General features: G+C 38.2%; 1 protein-coding gene across 1 annotated transcript in view; it reads right to left on the bottom strand.

The window, feature by feature from the left end:
- Positions 1-17,195, bottom strand: part of NGR-A12 (neuropeptide receptor A12) — an 84,926-nt gene that overhangs the window by 54,992 nt on the left and 12,739 nt on the right. Inside the window, 2 exon segments of the mRNA NM_001134237.1 lie at positions 1,041-1,267; positions 6,593-6,735. Coding sequence (NP_001127709.1) covers positions 1,041-1,267; positions 6,593-6,735 — 370 coding nt within the window.

Here is a 17,195-nt window from a genome sequence, read left to right as displayed (position 1 = left end):
GTTTTATTTGTGTATCAATAGTATGTTCAGTAGGTCTGAGAATCGGCTACTATCTATTTTTCATACCTAAGTGAAAAGGGTGTCCGTCCACCCCAAACATTTATTTTTAATATTAATTTTTTGGATTTTTTTTTTTGTTTATAATGAAGTATTATGTGGTTAAATGAGGTTTTTTTTTCTACAGTAGAATTTCCCTAGCAATCTTATTTAAGGCAACACAACGTTTGCCGGGTCAGCTAGTATATATATATAATTATATGTTTGAAAAATAAAACTATTTGTAAAATAAAATCCAACCAAATAAAATGTTATAGTAAAATCCGCTAAGTTAGATTTAATAAATTTCGTTGTTGTTATATATAAAATTGTCTATGAGAGTCTTGGCGGTTGGCCAATAACGTAACTCATCAGATGCTTGCCAATTCCAGCTTCGATATCTTCTTGTCGATAGTCTTGTCTCTTGTAGTATGTACATATGGCATTAAGTTTTCGTTTTCCTTACAGATATTAGATCCCAAATTCTCCGATAGAACTGTGACTATCTCAAGTTGTTCCCGCGGGAAAAAATATATGTTAAGAGCTTGGGATAGATAATGTCTACAGATACTTGTGCGTTGTGTTCTTAGTGTGAGTTTTTTAACTTTCTCGATAGCGTCAAAGTTAACTCAATTTTTTTAAAAGTTGGAACCTTTGCCTATGTTTGCGCTAGTGACGCTCTGCCGCCTATATACAAATTTAATTTCACTTTTACGCTATAGATAACGTTAAAAAACTCGCACTAAGCACATGGAGCTTACTGTACCAGAAGCTGCTGCAGTCGTTACTCAGAGTACATTTCAAAGATTTTATATCTTTAGCTTTAATAAATAGCTTTGATGAATACTGAGCAGAGCCACGTCCTTTATCTCCATTCTATTTATTTTTAATGTGTTAGATAAAGCCAGCACAATTATGGTGTATGATATCACCCACGCTCACAGGAAATCATAGGGAGTTTGAAACTAAGGATGTGGTGTTAAATTGGTAAAAAAATCACTTACTGAAATGTTCTTATCTCCTTTGGATATTATAGGAATGGTTTCCTTCCGCACTCCTGCTACTAGAGAGGTTGGAATGAAGATAAGCAGTGCAGCGATCCAAAGTAGCATGAGGAGCAGCGTCGCCTGCTTCCTGCCTGGTGGCCGAAGACGAGGTTCTGGAGTAATGGACAACCAACGGTCCACTGACATCGCAGAGATCGTGAACACGCTAGCCGCCACAGCCACGCCTGCAACAAACACAGGATTATTGCAATAAATAATAGATGACAATCAAGTACAGGCCTGGTCTATGCTTTAAGGCTACGGACGCTACTGAAGTATTACCGCTATAAGAAAGTGAAAACCTTATTGTCACAATAAACAGCTTTACGATAGCAGTTTTAGATGACGAGAGAAATAAGAGGAACGGCTTTGTATTTATGTGCACCGCGCTTTTATTTTATTTTTTTATTTTTTATTGCTTAGAGCTCAGGGCTCACCTGGTGTTAAGTGGTTACTGGAGCCCATAGACATCCCCAACGTAAATGCGCCATCCACCTTGAGATATGAGTTCTAAGGTCTCAGTACAAGTTACAACGGCTGCCCCACCCTTCAAACCGAAACGCATTACTGCTTTAGGCAGGGTGGTGACACCTACCCGCGCGGGCTCACAAGAGATCCTACCACCAGTAAAAAAGTCATTTTAGTCATCAGTCATTATGGTTATATTTTCAATGCACTTTTGACAAAAATATGTATAAAGATATTTTATTTAGCACGTTGACTGCCAAGTAGGTCACCGGTGCCCTACGCACTGAAGTAATTATATCGATTTATGTTACTAAGCGTCTGCATTGCCTTTTTTTTTCGGACCGTGGGTCGATCCTCCTACGAGGTCTCCGCGCCTAGGGGGCGTGCGAGGTATGTGGGACTGGACTGTGACTGCGAGACTGCGGGCCCAAGGATGTTTTCAGGGCCCTACCCACTAAACGACTCCCCTGCACTCTTCACCCAAGCGTCCGATCCTCTCCGAGGTCACAATCCGGATGAGATAAGGGGGTTACCGCGGTCAACACTACAACCAGACGGTGCAGCTCACCCCAAGGATGCCCGGCCGACGGAGCCTTCGAGGCGAATCGAGGGCTTTGAAACGTCGGCCGTCTCGGTACGACAGCCCGTCAGGCCGCCCAGACGGTGGCGCTGGTGTCCCGGAATACCCCGCTGGACCAGCTTGCCGGGTCGGGGTACGATACACCGCCAACCAGTCACTCCTTGGCAGCGTGCTAGAGTGCTGATAGCGCGCCGTGCGGCCTCTACCCCCTCAGGTCGCCCCGTGACCTTCACTGGGGGAGCGTCTGCATTGCTTAGATTTACCTTCTTTTGTTTGTTAATGTAAGTCTTTTAGGTCTCTTAGAAATAGATTCATTTTCGGTATCGTCGAATTCATCTTTCCCAGAGTCTACTAGATATTTAGCGGTAGGCAGCGGCTTGGCTCTGCCCCTGGCATTGCTGAAGAGAGAAAATGGCATTGATTAAAGAGAGAAAATGGCATAATTACTTCAGTACGCCGCGTATCGACGACCTACATGGCAGTCAACATTGTTAAACTACTTATATTATGTTTTAAATCGTGTATAACTTCATCAAAACTAGTCCCACAACACACGGACGAACAACTTACGATTCAGATAACCGTAAATGTTTGAGCTTAGAATTGAAACTTTGTCGTTTGTATTGGCTGCCTTCCGTTTCGACTCTGCGAAGCAATTGAATTAAAGTTCCTTTGAAATTTAACATCCGCAAAGTTAGTTTAAATGCATTGGCTTTTCAGGAAAATGTTTTAGATCGAGATCAGAAGTTTAAATTCAATGTTTCTCTTTTTGAATCTAATTTGTTTTGAGCTTGCGCGAATTTCCATTACACGCTATTTAGAAATTAAAAAACGCTATTTTAAATTCTCGGGACTACAAATTTTCCGTTATTCAATCCATTAATTAAATACAAAATCTCCCCATATATCCTACATATCCTTATCGGAAATATTATAATAGATATTTTGAAAGCCCAAAAACTCTTACAACATAAATGGCAACTGGTTTTGCTGTGAAATAATAAAATAATATTAGCATAATATGCTGATGCTCAGACCAAATATTTTTCTTAAATATTGTGTTACTCTTAAACCTTAAAGCCATAGGTCCAGAAACATGCTTACAATATATTTGGAACGAAAGACACGAAACACGATCAAAAATTATCCTCGATTTGGTAAAAATTGAATGAACCCAATTTGTGGCTTTCATATTAAATTTTCATTTACTTTCTGTCCAACATGAGCGTGATATAATTCCAGTTCTTAGATTTATTTATTTTGTAATAAGGTTTTTATTTTTATAACCACACTTAGGTCATCGTTTAAGGAGAACAAGCTTACGCCAGAATATATTCCCATTTCTTCCTTTACATACGTATTCTCATTAGGCACTCGGATAAAACCCGTTTATCATCCCTATAAAGAGCGACAAAGCAATTCTCCCGGACCAATACTACGTTTTATTTTCAGTACCATAAATAAAGCGATACTTTCCTATGTATCGCTTCGATCACTACCGGCATTCTCATATTGTATCCGTGTGAACATTTGCAAATGCAGACTAGCAACGAATGAAAATATTCAATAAACGTTTATGTATCGGTTTTAATTCGACCGCTTTCTTGTTTCCTAACAGTTTTCGAGCGAATTAAGTGTTTTTTAAATTTGAAGAAACACAAATTTCGTTATGTAAATATTATTTCTATTGAAACGAATTATTCTTAGCTGTTCAAAATTCAAATTCAAATTCAAATTAGCCCTAATAGTAATATGATCCCTCTCCACGAGCAGATTGAACGAATAATTGTCCATTAAAGGTCCCATTGGGTTGTTTTAATTGGAACACCGCTGGTTGTTCGACGAAATGTCCCTTATTTAAACGAACGAACGGGGTCGTCGTACCCCTTTACAGAGGTACGAAACGGACCTCGGGGCGATCCGCACTGCCCGTGTAGTAGCTCCCTGCAACGCAGGTGAGGGGTGATGATGCGATGTTGGGTGGATTGGGGAAGGGGGTTCCTATGCGTGCACAGATGCATTATACATCGACATATATACGTACATATACATAATAATCTAGGTTCATCTTTGCAGAGAAGAATGGCGCCCGGGAGGAAGTTACAGTACCGGCCAGAGGAGAAAATTCATATAGCGGGCCCCCGCCAACGCTGACCTGGAGTAGGCGGGCATCCTCAAACTCCGGTCGATATCGACCCCCAGGTACCGGACGTTGGATCTAAACTCGCCATTGACACCACGGAGATTGAGCTGCCCCGGGACGAATCTTGTGCGAACCGGACCGAAGAGAATGGTCGCGGTCTTCCCCACGTTGACCGCGACCATTGGTCCAGCCACTGGGGCAGTAAGTCTAGCAACCTCTGCATCCTCGAGATGACTGCAGAGGGGAAGTTTGATTACGCGAAGTAAGCGATTGTGAGTATTCCATTTTGACCGCGCACTCACTAGAGGGTGCTACATGGGATAGAGACACGCCTTTGGATGCTAGTTCTAACTCTCATTCGCCCAGAATCAACGGTTTAGCTAGTTTATTTTTAATGCCACTCCAATCACTGAATGAGTAGTAGGAGTAGTAATAAAATTCTTCGACTAAGCGATAAAAAATGGCACGCCTAACGCATTGTAATGTGATATAATTTTCTATTTTACAATTCCGTTTCTCGTCGATAGATGGCGCTTGACGCAAAAGCTGAATCGCACTATCGTTGTGTTACCCACGAAATTATATCACATATTTTGATAGTACATAAATCGGTGTTTACTTCTTACTTTTAACACTACACAAGCGCAACGTGTGAATGTGTTGAACGCGAGCTACATAGTAGGCGTAGTGAGGGCTGGAAGGTTTTTTTCGTTACGGAATTTCATGATTCCGCTCTCAAGCCGCGCTCAAGGGCCCGCGATAAAATCTATGCAGCAGCTTAAAATAGTTATGAATTTTCTTAAAAAATGCGAAGAAACTTTTTCCTCTATCAATAAATCGTTTTTAAAAGTAACCAATCATTCGCATTATTCATTTTCACAAGAAAACTTATAAATAAAATTGACGTGACGTGGAAAACTTTGTTTTTATTTACAGTATCTTCAAAGCTCACAGATACCATTAGAATTAATAAACTCTTTTGAATTTCAGTAAAACAGTCACTTCTCGCCCAAGTTTGATAATTGCGACATGGCATCAATTGAATTTAAAATTATACTTTCTTGAACGAGCTCGTAGACTCTAGTGCACAATTTATTAATTCTCATGAAATATGTATAAATGATCTCATTTACAAACACATAGCTTAACGGCAAAGATAATGGATTACTTCATCTAATTATCACTTAATTGTATATATAATTACGGAGATATGTATGTGTACATATATGTATATGTATTTCTCTCTCTCTCTCTCTCTCTCTCTCGCTCTTTATCACTTGTTTTTTTTTTACAAAGTCATGATAATTAATCGAGACATAATTAACTCCAAAAGACTTTTAATTTCATTGAACTTTCGGAAGGATTTATTACGTATCATTAATATAGAAAAAAGTATTCACAAAACACATCTTTTTATACTCTCAGTTCCTTTGTTGTCTTCGTATTAATACCATTTTCAACATCATTTTTTACTTTACTTCCATTGCTCTTTTAGTTAATTAACATCTACCATCATTGGTACCATCAGTCTACTTATTTCTATTGTTTTGTAAGCTTTAATTAAATGGATAAGTAAGATGGAAATTCCAATTCAGATCTCAAAACTGTGTTGTTACAGTTGTTTTTAAGTGCTCTTATTTGTGTTATGATGTCTGCTGGGATGTATCAGGTCTTTAGCGAAATAGACATGGTATAAGTAATATGTAATGTGCCCTAAATTTTGCCCTTTTCTTCTTCATCGTTCCCTCACTGCTGAGGATTGCAACAAAATGTGACATTCTTCCACAGTGTTCTCTGGCTGGTGTTCTGCCCGCGGCGCGCTTGCCCTCTATGCGACCCGTAATTATGAGCTTCTCTAAGTCATGTTTTTTTTTTATGATTGAAGGATTACTGGTGGCCCTTCCAGTTTCACCAGGACAGGTGGGCGAGCAAAGGCTCAGCCAGGAGGAGTGGGATTTGCTAACAGCTACCCTAGCGCCTCCGAAGGAGACCTAACAACTCAAGAGTAGCTGCTTCGCGAATGAATCTACTACCGGATCGGAATCGCGACCCGCTGAGAAGATCCGGCGAGAAACTCAGCGAGCTGATTCATGGGTTAGGTTGCACGGCGAACTCTTTGTCGAGTTCGACGAGTACGGTTACCTCGACGAGTACGGTTACCTCTAAGTCATGTCTGGGACACCGCATGATGTGTCCGAAGAAGCTCATAACACGTTCCCGGCAGATGGAAGAGAGCATAGCAACACATTATCTTACCACAATTAAGAAAAATATCTATCTGCCTCGGACTAATATCATTATTCGGATGCGAAAACTCACCTTGAATGTAATTAACAATCTTGCAAACAGTCTCTCCGTAGAACCAAACGAGGGTAATGGCCTTGCTCAGTTGGATCGGCATACAAATGCCAGTCACGAGTAGGTCTGCCGCCGACAGATTCACCAGGAATATATCTGTGACACTGAAACAAATAACACGTATTTCAAAAGTTCTTATAAATTATATGTCGGAGACGGTCATTAGTTTGTTACAACAGAGCCTAGCCGATGGAGGCGCACATAGACGCCATTTCACTTACCAACCAGCCTTCTTGAAGAGCTGTGCCTCCATCCTAAGAACTGTCATTCGTTTTCGTTTGCTAACGTCAAGAGAAGATTTCTAAATTGTTCTAAGATAACAAACGTTTTATGTGTACAATATCATGCATAATAATCCCAAAAAAAGGAGCAATACAAAAAAAAAAAAAATGTGTGGTGTCGTGGGACACCGGATAGGAACGAAGTTTCTTATTATAAAAATATTAATTTTAAGTCCTATTCGAGGTATAAAGAAAATAATTATTCGGATATACATTTTTTATTATGATTTTTTTATTAATAAAAATAAATAAAAAATATTTTACTTTTTATACGTTATTACAAAGTTAAGTCATACACAGTGTGCATTACTAATTTGTACGTTATTACAAAGTTAAGTCGTACACTGTGTGCATTACTAATAAAAATCTTACGTTACGGACGTTTTTTCCCGGTTAGGGTACCCCTCTGCATCGTCCTATAAGGAACTTCGTTCCAAAAATAACTGCTTTCATGAGCGATGGCATAAAATGTTTCTTTAATCAACTTTGAACTATCAATCGTTTCGAATAAGTTTCACGGTTGTTTGCTTATTTAAAAATATAATAAATAAATAAGAATTGTAAGAAGCCCATACAAGTATTTTTTTTTAATTTATTGCTTAGACGAGTTTTTTTATTATTTTTTTATTGCTTAGATGGGTGGACGAGCTCGCAGCCCACCTGGTGTTAAGTGGTTACTGGAGCCCATGGACATCTACAACGTAAATGCGCCACCCACCTTGAGATATAAGTTCTAAGATCTCAGTATAGTTACAACGGCTGCCCCACCCTTCAAACCGAAACGCATTACTGCTTCACGGCAGAAATAGGCAGGGCGGTGGTACCTACCCGTGCGGACTCACAAGAGGTCCTACCACCAGTAATTACGCATATTATAATTTTGGGGGTTTCACTTTTATTACACGATGTTATTCCTTCATCGTTGAAGTCAATCGTGAATATTTGGTGAGTACGTTATTCATTAATTAATGTGTGTTGCCAGTGATGACTTACGGTTCCGAGACGTGGTTCTTCACAAGGGATCTTTTTAGAAAGCTTAGTGTCGCGCAGCGAGCTGTGGAGAGGGCTATGCTTGGTATTTCTCTACGAGATCGAATCAGAAATGAGGAGATCCGTAGAAGAACCAAAGTTGCTGACGTAGCCCGTAGGATTAGCAAGCTGAAGTGGCAGTGGGCAGGCCACATAGCGCGAAGATCGGACGGCCGATGGGGCAGAAAGATCCTCGAGTGGAGACCACGTACTGGCAAACGCAGTGTGGGACGGCCACCTACCAGATGGACCGACGACCTGGTAAAAATTACTGGGTCACGTTGGATGCAGGTGGCAACGGACCGGCCGCACTGGACATCAGTTCGAGAGGCCTATGTTCAGCAGTGGACAGTAGACAGGCTGAGATGATGATGATGATGAACGTAATTTATGGACGAGCTCACAGCCCACTTGGTTTTAAGTGGTTACTGGAGCCCATAGACATCTACAACGTAAATGCGCCACGCACCTTGAGATACAAGTTCTAAGGTCTCAGTATAGTTACAACGGCTGCCCCACCCTTCAAACCGTAACGCTTTACTGCTTCACAGCTGAAATAAGCAGGGAGATGGTGCCTACTCGTGCGAACTCACAAGAGGTCCTACCACCAGTGATTACGCAAATTATAATTTTGCGGGTTTGATCTTTATTATTACACGATATTCCTTCACTGTGGAAGTCAATCGTGAACATTTGTTATGTACGTATTTCATTAGAAAAATTGTTATCCGCCTGCGGGATTCGAACACCGGTGCATCGCTACATACGAATGCACCGGACATCTTATCCTTTAGGCCACGACAACTTCATAATCTTCTTCTTAAACTTCGTCTTAATCCGTTTTAAAGGCTTTTGTCTCAGATTAGTGAGAATCCATCAAAATTATTTTCTAATTAATTGTCGTTAATGAGTTTGAAGGTTTCACTTACAAGATTACATAATTAATTGAAAAATGATCTCTCATTACTCGTTTAGCTCATCCATAAATTATCATGTTAAAAAATATATTCCCAGCAAATTTATCAACTTTCAAAACTTTTTAATTGCTCATTCGTATAATTTCACTCTCATGCTAGCTTTATTCACAGTAAAAAAATTGCTTTTATCGACATAGCCAACAACCTATTAACATTTTTAATGATGCATAAGTCATTTACAGTTATGCCACTATTAAGCATAAATAATACATATTTTATTTAACAAAAAAAACTTTGATATTATTAAATTAAATTTTAATCAAGTATTAAGGTATTATTTCTGTTCTAGAAATTAGAAAAATCGTTTTGTTTTTATGAACATTTTCAAAGTTAAGAACCCTTAAGAATATGTCCATAAACAGATTTTTCAAGATTGGAATTATTTTCGGAGATATCGTTGATTTTGTGACGCAGCATCTAAGTGGAGCGAATATTTATTTTTTATTTTTTATTACTTAGGTGTGTGGACGCGCTCACAGCCCACAGACACCTTTTTTTCCTACCTATTCTGATAGCCTTGAGAGGCTATTTCAGCTTCGCCCTAACGTGTGTAGCTGAGCTCACGGAGCTCAAACCGGAGTGTTGCTAACACTGACCCTAGCAAGAGCAGTGCTTCGCAAAATCTACCACCGGATCGGAAACGGGACCCACTGAGAAGATCCGGCGAGAAACTCAGTGGGCTGTGTCTATGGGTTAATTCGCTCCTCAATCCCTTCATCGCAAGCGACGGGTTCGACGAGGATGGTGACCGTTGCTTGTGGTGTCTAAAAGCACCGTTAATGGATCGGGAGGATCCGTAATGACCTGCTTTGGGCGACGTCGATTGTTTACCATTCGGTCTACAGGACCGGCTATGTAGTTTCCAGCGGCCCCGACAAGAGGGTTCTCATGTCGTGCCGCATTCTCGAAGTGAATACAGCCCCCCTGGTGTCAAGTGGTTACTGGAGCCCATAGACATCTACAACGTAAATTCTGCCGCCCACCTTGAGATATAAGTTCTAAGGACTCAATATTATGTTCACACAATCTTACAATACGCTTATCAAATTAAAGATTGAAGAGAAGAGAAATTGAAGTTGATAATTAAATTCACTTCCATATATTTGTATACCTTTATACGAAAAATATAAAATAAGTATTAAATGCTATTTTCCGAGTTGTTCTACTGGAATTGTTTCTCAAACTTCATACGCGTTTTTCTCGAAACGGCTTTTTTAAGTGGTTGTCAAGTTTCTACCCAACCCATTCCTTTGAAGTTTGGTGCAAATCTTCTTTATATCTCTATCTTATCTGCCTTGGATTTTAGAAAATTCCAATTTGAGTACTTTAAAAAAATATTCTAAAATATAAAAAAAGGGATTAAAAAATATATTTTTTAAATGTCGACGCCATTTTGTGGTCTTTTTTTTGGCCATCGTCAATGCGATAACGACATCTTTATTGATTGTGAATTTCTCAAATTTCTTGGTTTCAAATCACTATAAGGGTTGGAACTCGGTCAACCACAGGGCACCGTATTTTATAGCCCTCACTTTAGCGGGCTGTAATTCAACGAATTTTTGTTGTCGAATGATCAACAGGCATCACACGAATATTTGTCTAATGTGGGAATCGAACCCGCGACCCTCGGCGCAACAATTTGGGTCGCAAAATGATAGAGGAGTACGGAAGGAGAAAACATGTTGCGCCGACCCCAAGTCAGGAGAAGGGCAGGAGAATGATAAGATTTTAAACCAGTTTAAAAAAAAAATGAAATATAGCGAGAAAATGTGAATTGGGACACAACAAGATTATAACTATAGTAAAGATGCCTTCTTAAAAGCTTAAATGGTAGGCGATTTCACTACCCTCGTGGTGCCGTACCGAGCTGCTAGTGGATCCGATAGTCATGAAATTATGAATATTGCTCTTTCAGGATAAAACTACTTCCTGACAGAAGTAGAGAAAAATGTGGTTATGACCCTTGTAGGCTTTCATTATGTCCTACGATCAATTGTCAATGCTGCGAAGCTATCGCCCGAAAAGAATCCTCAACATAATTTTTCACATATACCTATGTACATACAAGTCCTGAATTCAAGCAACATTTGGATAGTTTGTCTACCGAGCAATAATACTCGATGGGGGCTTTCCACTTCTGAGGCTCAATATCGATTAGGAAAACAATTGGGTACGATAAGCCGGATGTGGTGAATTCGTTTCCGGATAATTCGATTTTATTATTAAGCCCTGCGGCTGCAAGTCGCCCTGCGATCAGAGCCAAACATTTTTAATATTCCGGTTAGAATTGAGTCTGCTCGACCCGCTAATTGTATATATGCAGGTATGTGTCGCATCCGGGCACGCCAAACAAGGTAAAGGCGCGTCATCTAGTGGATGCGAGCCCCAATTATTCGTCAAACATCAGCTCACTTCGGGTGGTGTACTTCGACAGAATCGAGGCGTCATCACTCGGATTGTATCTAAGCATATTGCTCTTAAATATTAAGTGTATTATCTATGTCCGTTGAACTGTCATATCGTTTCGTGCTGCGCAATCTCTTTGTGCGACTACCCACCCTACGCCCACGATGTCGACCCTATTGTGACAAATGTATATAAAGATATTTTCTTTTTGAAATATTTTCGTAAAGAGCTGGATAAAAATATTATATTATAGAATCCTAACAATGACTTTATATCTATATATTAATACGTGAAGCAAAAACATTGTACTTCTTTTCAACAATGCCAGAAAATATTACTTATTTGGTAGAAACTTATTTTGTTTGTTTCCTTTTCAATTTTTTTTTAAATCATCTAAACGACTTCTGAGCATTTTAATTTCTTATTTATTATCATTTATATATGCAATAATCCTTATACATTGAAAAGAATATATGTTTATTTGTATGTGCTTATTTTGTTCTTGTATAGTTTATCTGTTCCAGTGCAAACTTTGTACATTCGTCATTCTAATAAGCCCTTTTAAAATAGTACCCTCAACGTATGGAAGACAGCGAATTGTTTCAACCTATGTGGTAATATTTGTATATATAATAATATAATATTGGTATTGCTGCCAATTGAAGTAATAAGCTCTGCGAGTATTCAAAACATTCCAGGAACAAAAATTGACGACGTCGCCCTAAACACGTCATTACGGATCCTTCCGATCCATAAAGGTGCTTTTAGGTACCACAAGCACCGATCACCGTCCTCATCGAACCCGTCGCTTGCGACGAAGGGCTCGACGAGTGAATTAACCCATAGACACAGCCCACTGAGTTTCTCGCCAGATCTTCTCAGTGAGTCGCGTCTCCAAACCGGTGGTAGATTTTGCGAAGCGCTGCTCTTACTAGGGCTAGTGTTAGCAACACTCCCGGCTTGAGCGCCGTGAGTTCACCTACAGGCTGTCAGCATAGGTAAGAAAAAAAATATATACCAAAATAACTTCCATTCCAATTGGCCTAAAGTATGTATATATCTTCAAAGGAATATAATCATTAAGACTCACAAAAACAAAGGTTTTTTTAAATTGTCACATTATTATGGAACAATTGGATGTAAAATTGTCTTCGAGAATTCGTTTGGATTTCGCGTCACGGTCGCTCTATTGTTATATTACACCACTTGGCTGCAATGTGGTCTATGTGAACACAATTTAGAGGGTTAATATAGAAACCAAATACAGATTTAGTATTATTTGTATGACGGAACAACAAATGTTATTTCAAATAGGAAAATTTAAAGTGGAAAATCATGACGCGAAGTAGTTGTGTTTTGTGTGAAATAATTATTGAAACAAGTGCATATGAAAGATCTTTTTTTTAAAGGTATTTTATGACTTGGTAACTAAGACCTTTAAGTCATGTCTTATTTTAATTTATCTCATTTTTATGAAAAATGATAATATGGAGTGAAATTAAAGGAAGATGATTAATTTGAGACATTAATCAACTGACATTAATCAACTGGGATGAAATTAAATGAAATGAAATAAGATGATATGAGATGAAATATAATCTCAGTAAAATGGTGGTCATTTACTAAGATTTTTTCAGTGGAATTTTTGGAGGATCCCGATAAGTTACGTCCAGCGGCTTTGTTTCATTTTCCCACATTTGTGCACTTTCACAGATATTAAATAGTTAATAAACCACCATTATTACACATTTAAACCCGAAGGAACACTAAATAGACAAAATAAAACAAATCACACAACTTCACTCCTCGCGTTCCCGCCAAAAAGTCCTATGAAAGATCAATAAATGAATGTCAGATGTAATTAGATAGTGAAAGTTTAATAGTTTATTCCTTCTCGTATTTGTAATGATTGTATGGAAATAGAGTTTATATCTCCTAGATAATGATCTAAAAGGATCAAATTAAGAAAATCACCTATTTAAATTAGTTTTTATACTGAATTACTTCTAAGCCAACATTTTAATTTTTATTTAACGTCTTCTTCATGGAAGGTTGGAGAAATTTCAAAGTACAATGTAAATAAATTGTTAACTTGCAAATGCGAGTGTTTGTGAACACACTTAACATTTAACCAGAGAAAAGGGCGATATCAGTACAGCTACAGGATTGTTGGGTCGGTCAATATGACTCGCCGTTATCTATACATATAGATAAAATTGGAGTATCTGTTTGTAATATTGAAATAACAGATTTTTACGACATGCATGTGTCGCGTCTTGCGTCTTGCGAGTCCGTACGGGTAGGTTATTCGTTCTAAAATATGAAGTATAGATGTGCATGATTGTTGCATTGTGCTAAATGAGGGTGGACTGTATTTATTGGTTTTGATATCTTTATTAGTCGTTATGTGACAAATTAAAGATATATGAAATATGAAATCGATGTGTCGCCCTTGGCGGCTGGAATTGAAAAGGGGAAAGTGTCATGACGTCGCTCGTTGACACTTTTGACGTTCCGAATTCAAACAATGATTAAAACACTCAAAGTATGTACAGAGGAAAATGATCAGGAAGCCGGCAAATATAAAATATATAATGTTGGAATACTTGAAAGATAATTAATACTTTCAGAATTAGCCCCCTGAAGCGCATCTATTGTGTTTGCAATTAATTTGGTCACCGACTGATTGAACAGGCCCCCGGGCCACAATCAACCAACCGTAAAGTTTGTTGTAGGATTTTGTCGCTTTGGCCTTCAAAATGATTTCTGTCCAAAGTGTACATTAGTTTTCCTATGCTCATTTATTTGAGATTTTTTACAACTTGATTTGATTTTATTTTATTTGATTTAATGTAAGCACTTACACATATAATCTACTTATCATTAAAAATAAGTATTGTTGTTGTTGTGTTATTTGAATTCTACATTCTCAAAAAAATTACAACAAATAAGACAAACCGCAGTATGTACCATGTACAATATAAGGAAAAATCTTATTCTATTCAGAATTAATTCATTTCGTGGAATAATACCATTGAAATTCCATGCCAATTTAACGAAAGCAGTCCTATGATTGTTTTTTAGAAATTCCTTGAATTTCTTTTGAATATGCGTGACAGGTTATTATGATGTTTACAGATTTCTACTAATGTTTACGATTTTCCACTAACTGTAAAGTATGCGGGCGGTTTCTATTCTGATTCAGAGCATAGCACAGTGTTCAATCATTTAAGTGTTGATGATGATCACATTCAATGCACTCACGATGACATTACCTCCAAAACAATATTATAATAGGTTGGGGAAAAAGTCTTTTCACATTATAGTATGTATGAACTTGTAATAAAATCTCTTTGGCTATACTATTTGCATCTGGTTTTGGTGTAATTAAAAGCTTAAATTTTAAAGAAGATAATTCCAAATTCGAATTCGGAAAGTGTGTGATTTTTATTTATTTTTCGTACTGTCAAGATTCTTACGAAGAAATTCGATACATTTTTAAATTTTACTACAAAACAGGTAAAAATGCAACGCAAGCCGCGAAAAAAAATTGCGATGTTTATGGACCTAGTGCAGTGTCTGTGGGAGTAGCACATGTTTGGTTTAAGCGTTTTCAATCCGGAAATTTTGATGTCAAAGATGCACGTCGCTCTGTTCGCCCTATTACGGATAAAATGGATGTATTTTTTTAAAAAGTGGAGCAAAATCGGCATATCAGTAGTTACGACGTAGCTGAAGAACTGGGAATTGACCACAAAACAGTTTTGGCGCATTTGAAAAAAATTGGGTACATAAAAAAGCTCGATATTTGGGTACCTCACGAGCTCACTGAAGGAAACCTAATGAACCGTGTACTCGTTTGTGATTCTACCGCCAGGCAGGACCATCGATTCTGAACTCTACTGCGAACAACTGATGAGATTAAAGCAAGAAGTTGAGAGAAAGCGGCCGGAATTAACCAACAGAAGGGGTGTGGTTTTTCATCACGATTACGCTACCTCCCTCATCTTTAGCCACTCAGCAAAAATTAAGGGAGCTTGGCTGAGAGATATTAATGCATTCGCGGTATATTCCTGACCTTGCACCTTCAGATTTCTACCTGTTTCAGTCTCTTCTGAATTCTTTAGGCAGTGTGAGGTTAACATCACGAGAGGACTGCCAAAGCCAATTGTCGCGGTATTTTGATCAGAAGCCCCAAAATTTCTTTAGCAATGGAATCATGTCCCTACTTACAAGATGGCAAAAAGTTATCGAACAAAATGGTACCTACATACTTTAGTTAAATGTAAATAAACTATATGGAAAAAAAAAACTTAAAAAATGCGAAGAAACTTTTTCCCCAACCTATTATTATTATTATGCAGTGTAGACAACAGAATTTACAAAAGATTCAACACTAATGTCAGGTATCAAATGCAAGAGCATTGAGACCCTGAATGCTCTAACGGTGTTACGGAATAATACCTACTTTGAACTACCTATTTTTTTCCTCCCTATTTCCTGGTAGCCTAGGGAGCTATTCCAGGTACGCCCGGATGGGCATACCCGTTTTAAAAGAAGGAAAGATAGAATAGCAGGTTTTTTATTACTAGACAAAAGACTAGATGACTATGAAAAGCATAGATTATTTATTAAGATATCATTGCTGACGTCATTCAACGCAGGTAGTGGTTACCACACTTCTACACAAAAGTTCACAGAATCCGTTAAATAACGGCTTATCATGAAACAAAACAAGCAAATCCGTGAAGGGATTAGATGTTTTTGAGGACAAATTGTAAGCCTTTAGCTACGTCAATGCTTTTCAGAGCATCATTTTAATAATAAATCCACCTTTTATGTTTATCTCTTCTCCCTAGGGGGTGGGATTGAGCGAAAAACTGATGGAAATTAACAAGGATATGAAATGTTTACAATAAAATTATATTAAAATATAAAATTACAGAATTGAAATCCTTCTTCAAAGGAGCCTCATGACTATACAACTGGCATTGACAGTTGCCACAGATAGTAGCAACTACATAACAACATAATACTCGTATATAGCGCGAAAGAAAGAATTACTAATATCGTCATTAGATCACATCTGCTGTTAGATATGCCTGATATAGAGCGAAAATGCGAGCACACAGAAGTGTGAATTTTGAAAACTTAAGCTAAAGTGTGAATTCTGTGAAAGTGTCATTTCTGTTTCTATTCAACAAGGCAACACAAATTTCAATACGCGTTTCTTTCTGCAGATCAGTCAAATCATGAGGCATCTGTGGCGACTCACTTACTCGCCACTACTTGGGCAACCGCCTTACAATTTGTCAAAATCGCTGTCGCCTATGAATTCAGAAAATCATCTATTATTGTTGTTCAACACTTCGGAATCTTAAAAAACTGCGGGCAGTACACATCGATATTCGCAGTACACATCGATATTCGCTGTGCTACCCATCGTTGGTGTCAGTGCTTTACTACTCCTACCTAGTCAGGTCATAAGTATTGTCACACAGTAAAAACTTTTCTTTTAGAATGCTGGCCACAAAAAAGTTTATTGAATTCGAATTTCGAATTGTTCATAAAAATAAAATGTATACTTTTAGAATTTTACTCATTTTTAAATATGGAGTGGACGTTTAAAGAAGACCGTGTTGCAGTTATTGCGTTGCATCGTTGCGGTTACGCGCCAATTCAAATTTTTAACATACTGAAAAATTTGAATATAACCAAAAGATTCGTTTATCGTACCATCAAACGATACAATGAAGACTCTAGTATAGATGACAGGTCAAGAAGTGGTCGCCCTCGGTCTGTTAGGACTCCAGCAGTGATAAAAGCTGTGAAGGCGCGAATTCAAAGAAATCCCAAACGTATGCAGAAACT

Source organism: Bombyx mori, chromosome 22 (genome assembly GCF_030269925.1).
Source record: "Bombyx mori chromosome 22, ASM3026992v2".
Taxonomy (NCBI): domain Eukaryota; kingdom Metazoa; phylum Arthropoda; class Insecta; order Lepidoptera; family Bombycidae; genus Bombyx; species Bombyx mori.
This window is presented reverse-complemented; position numbering and strand designations above follow the sequence as displayed.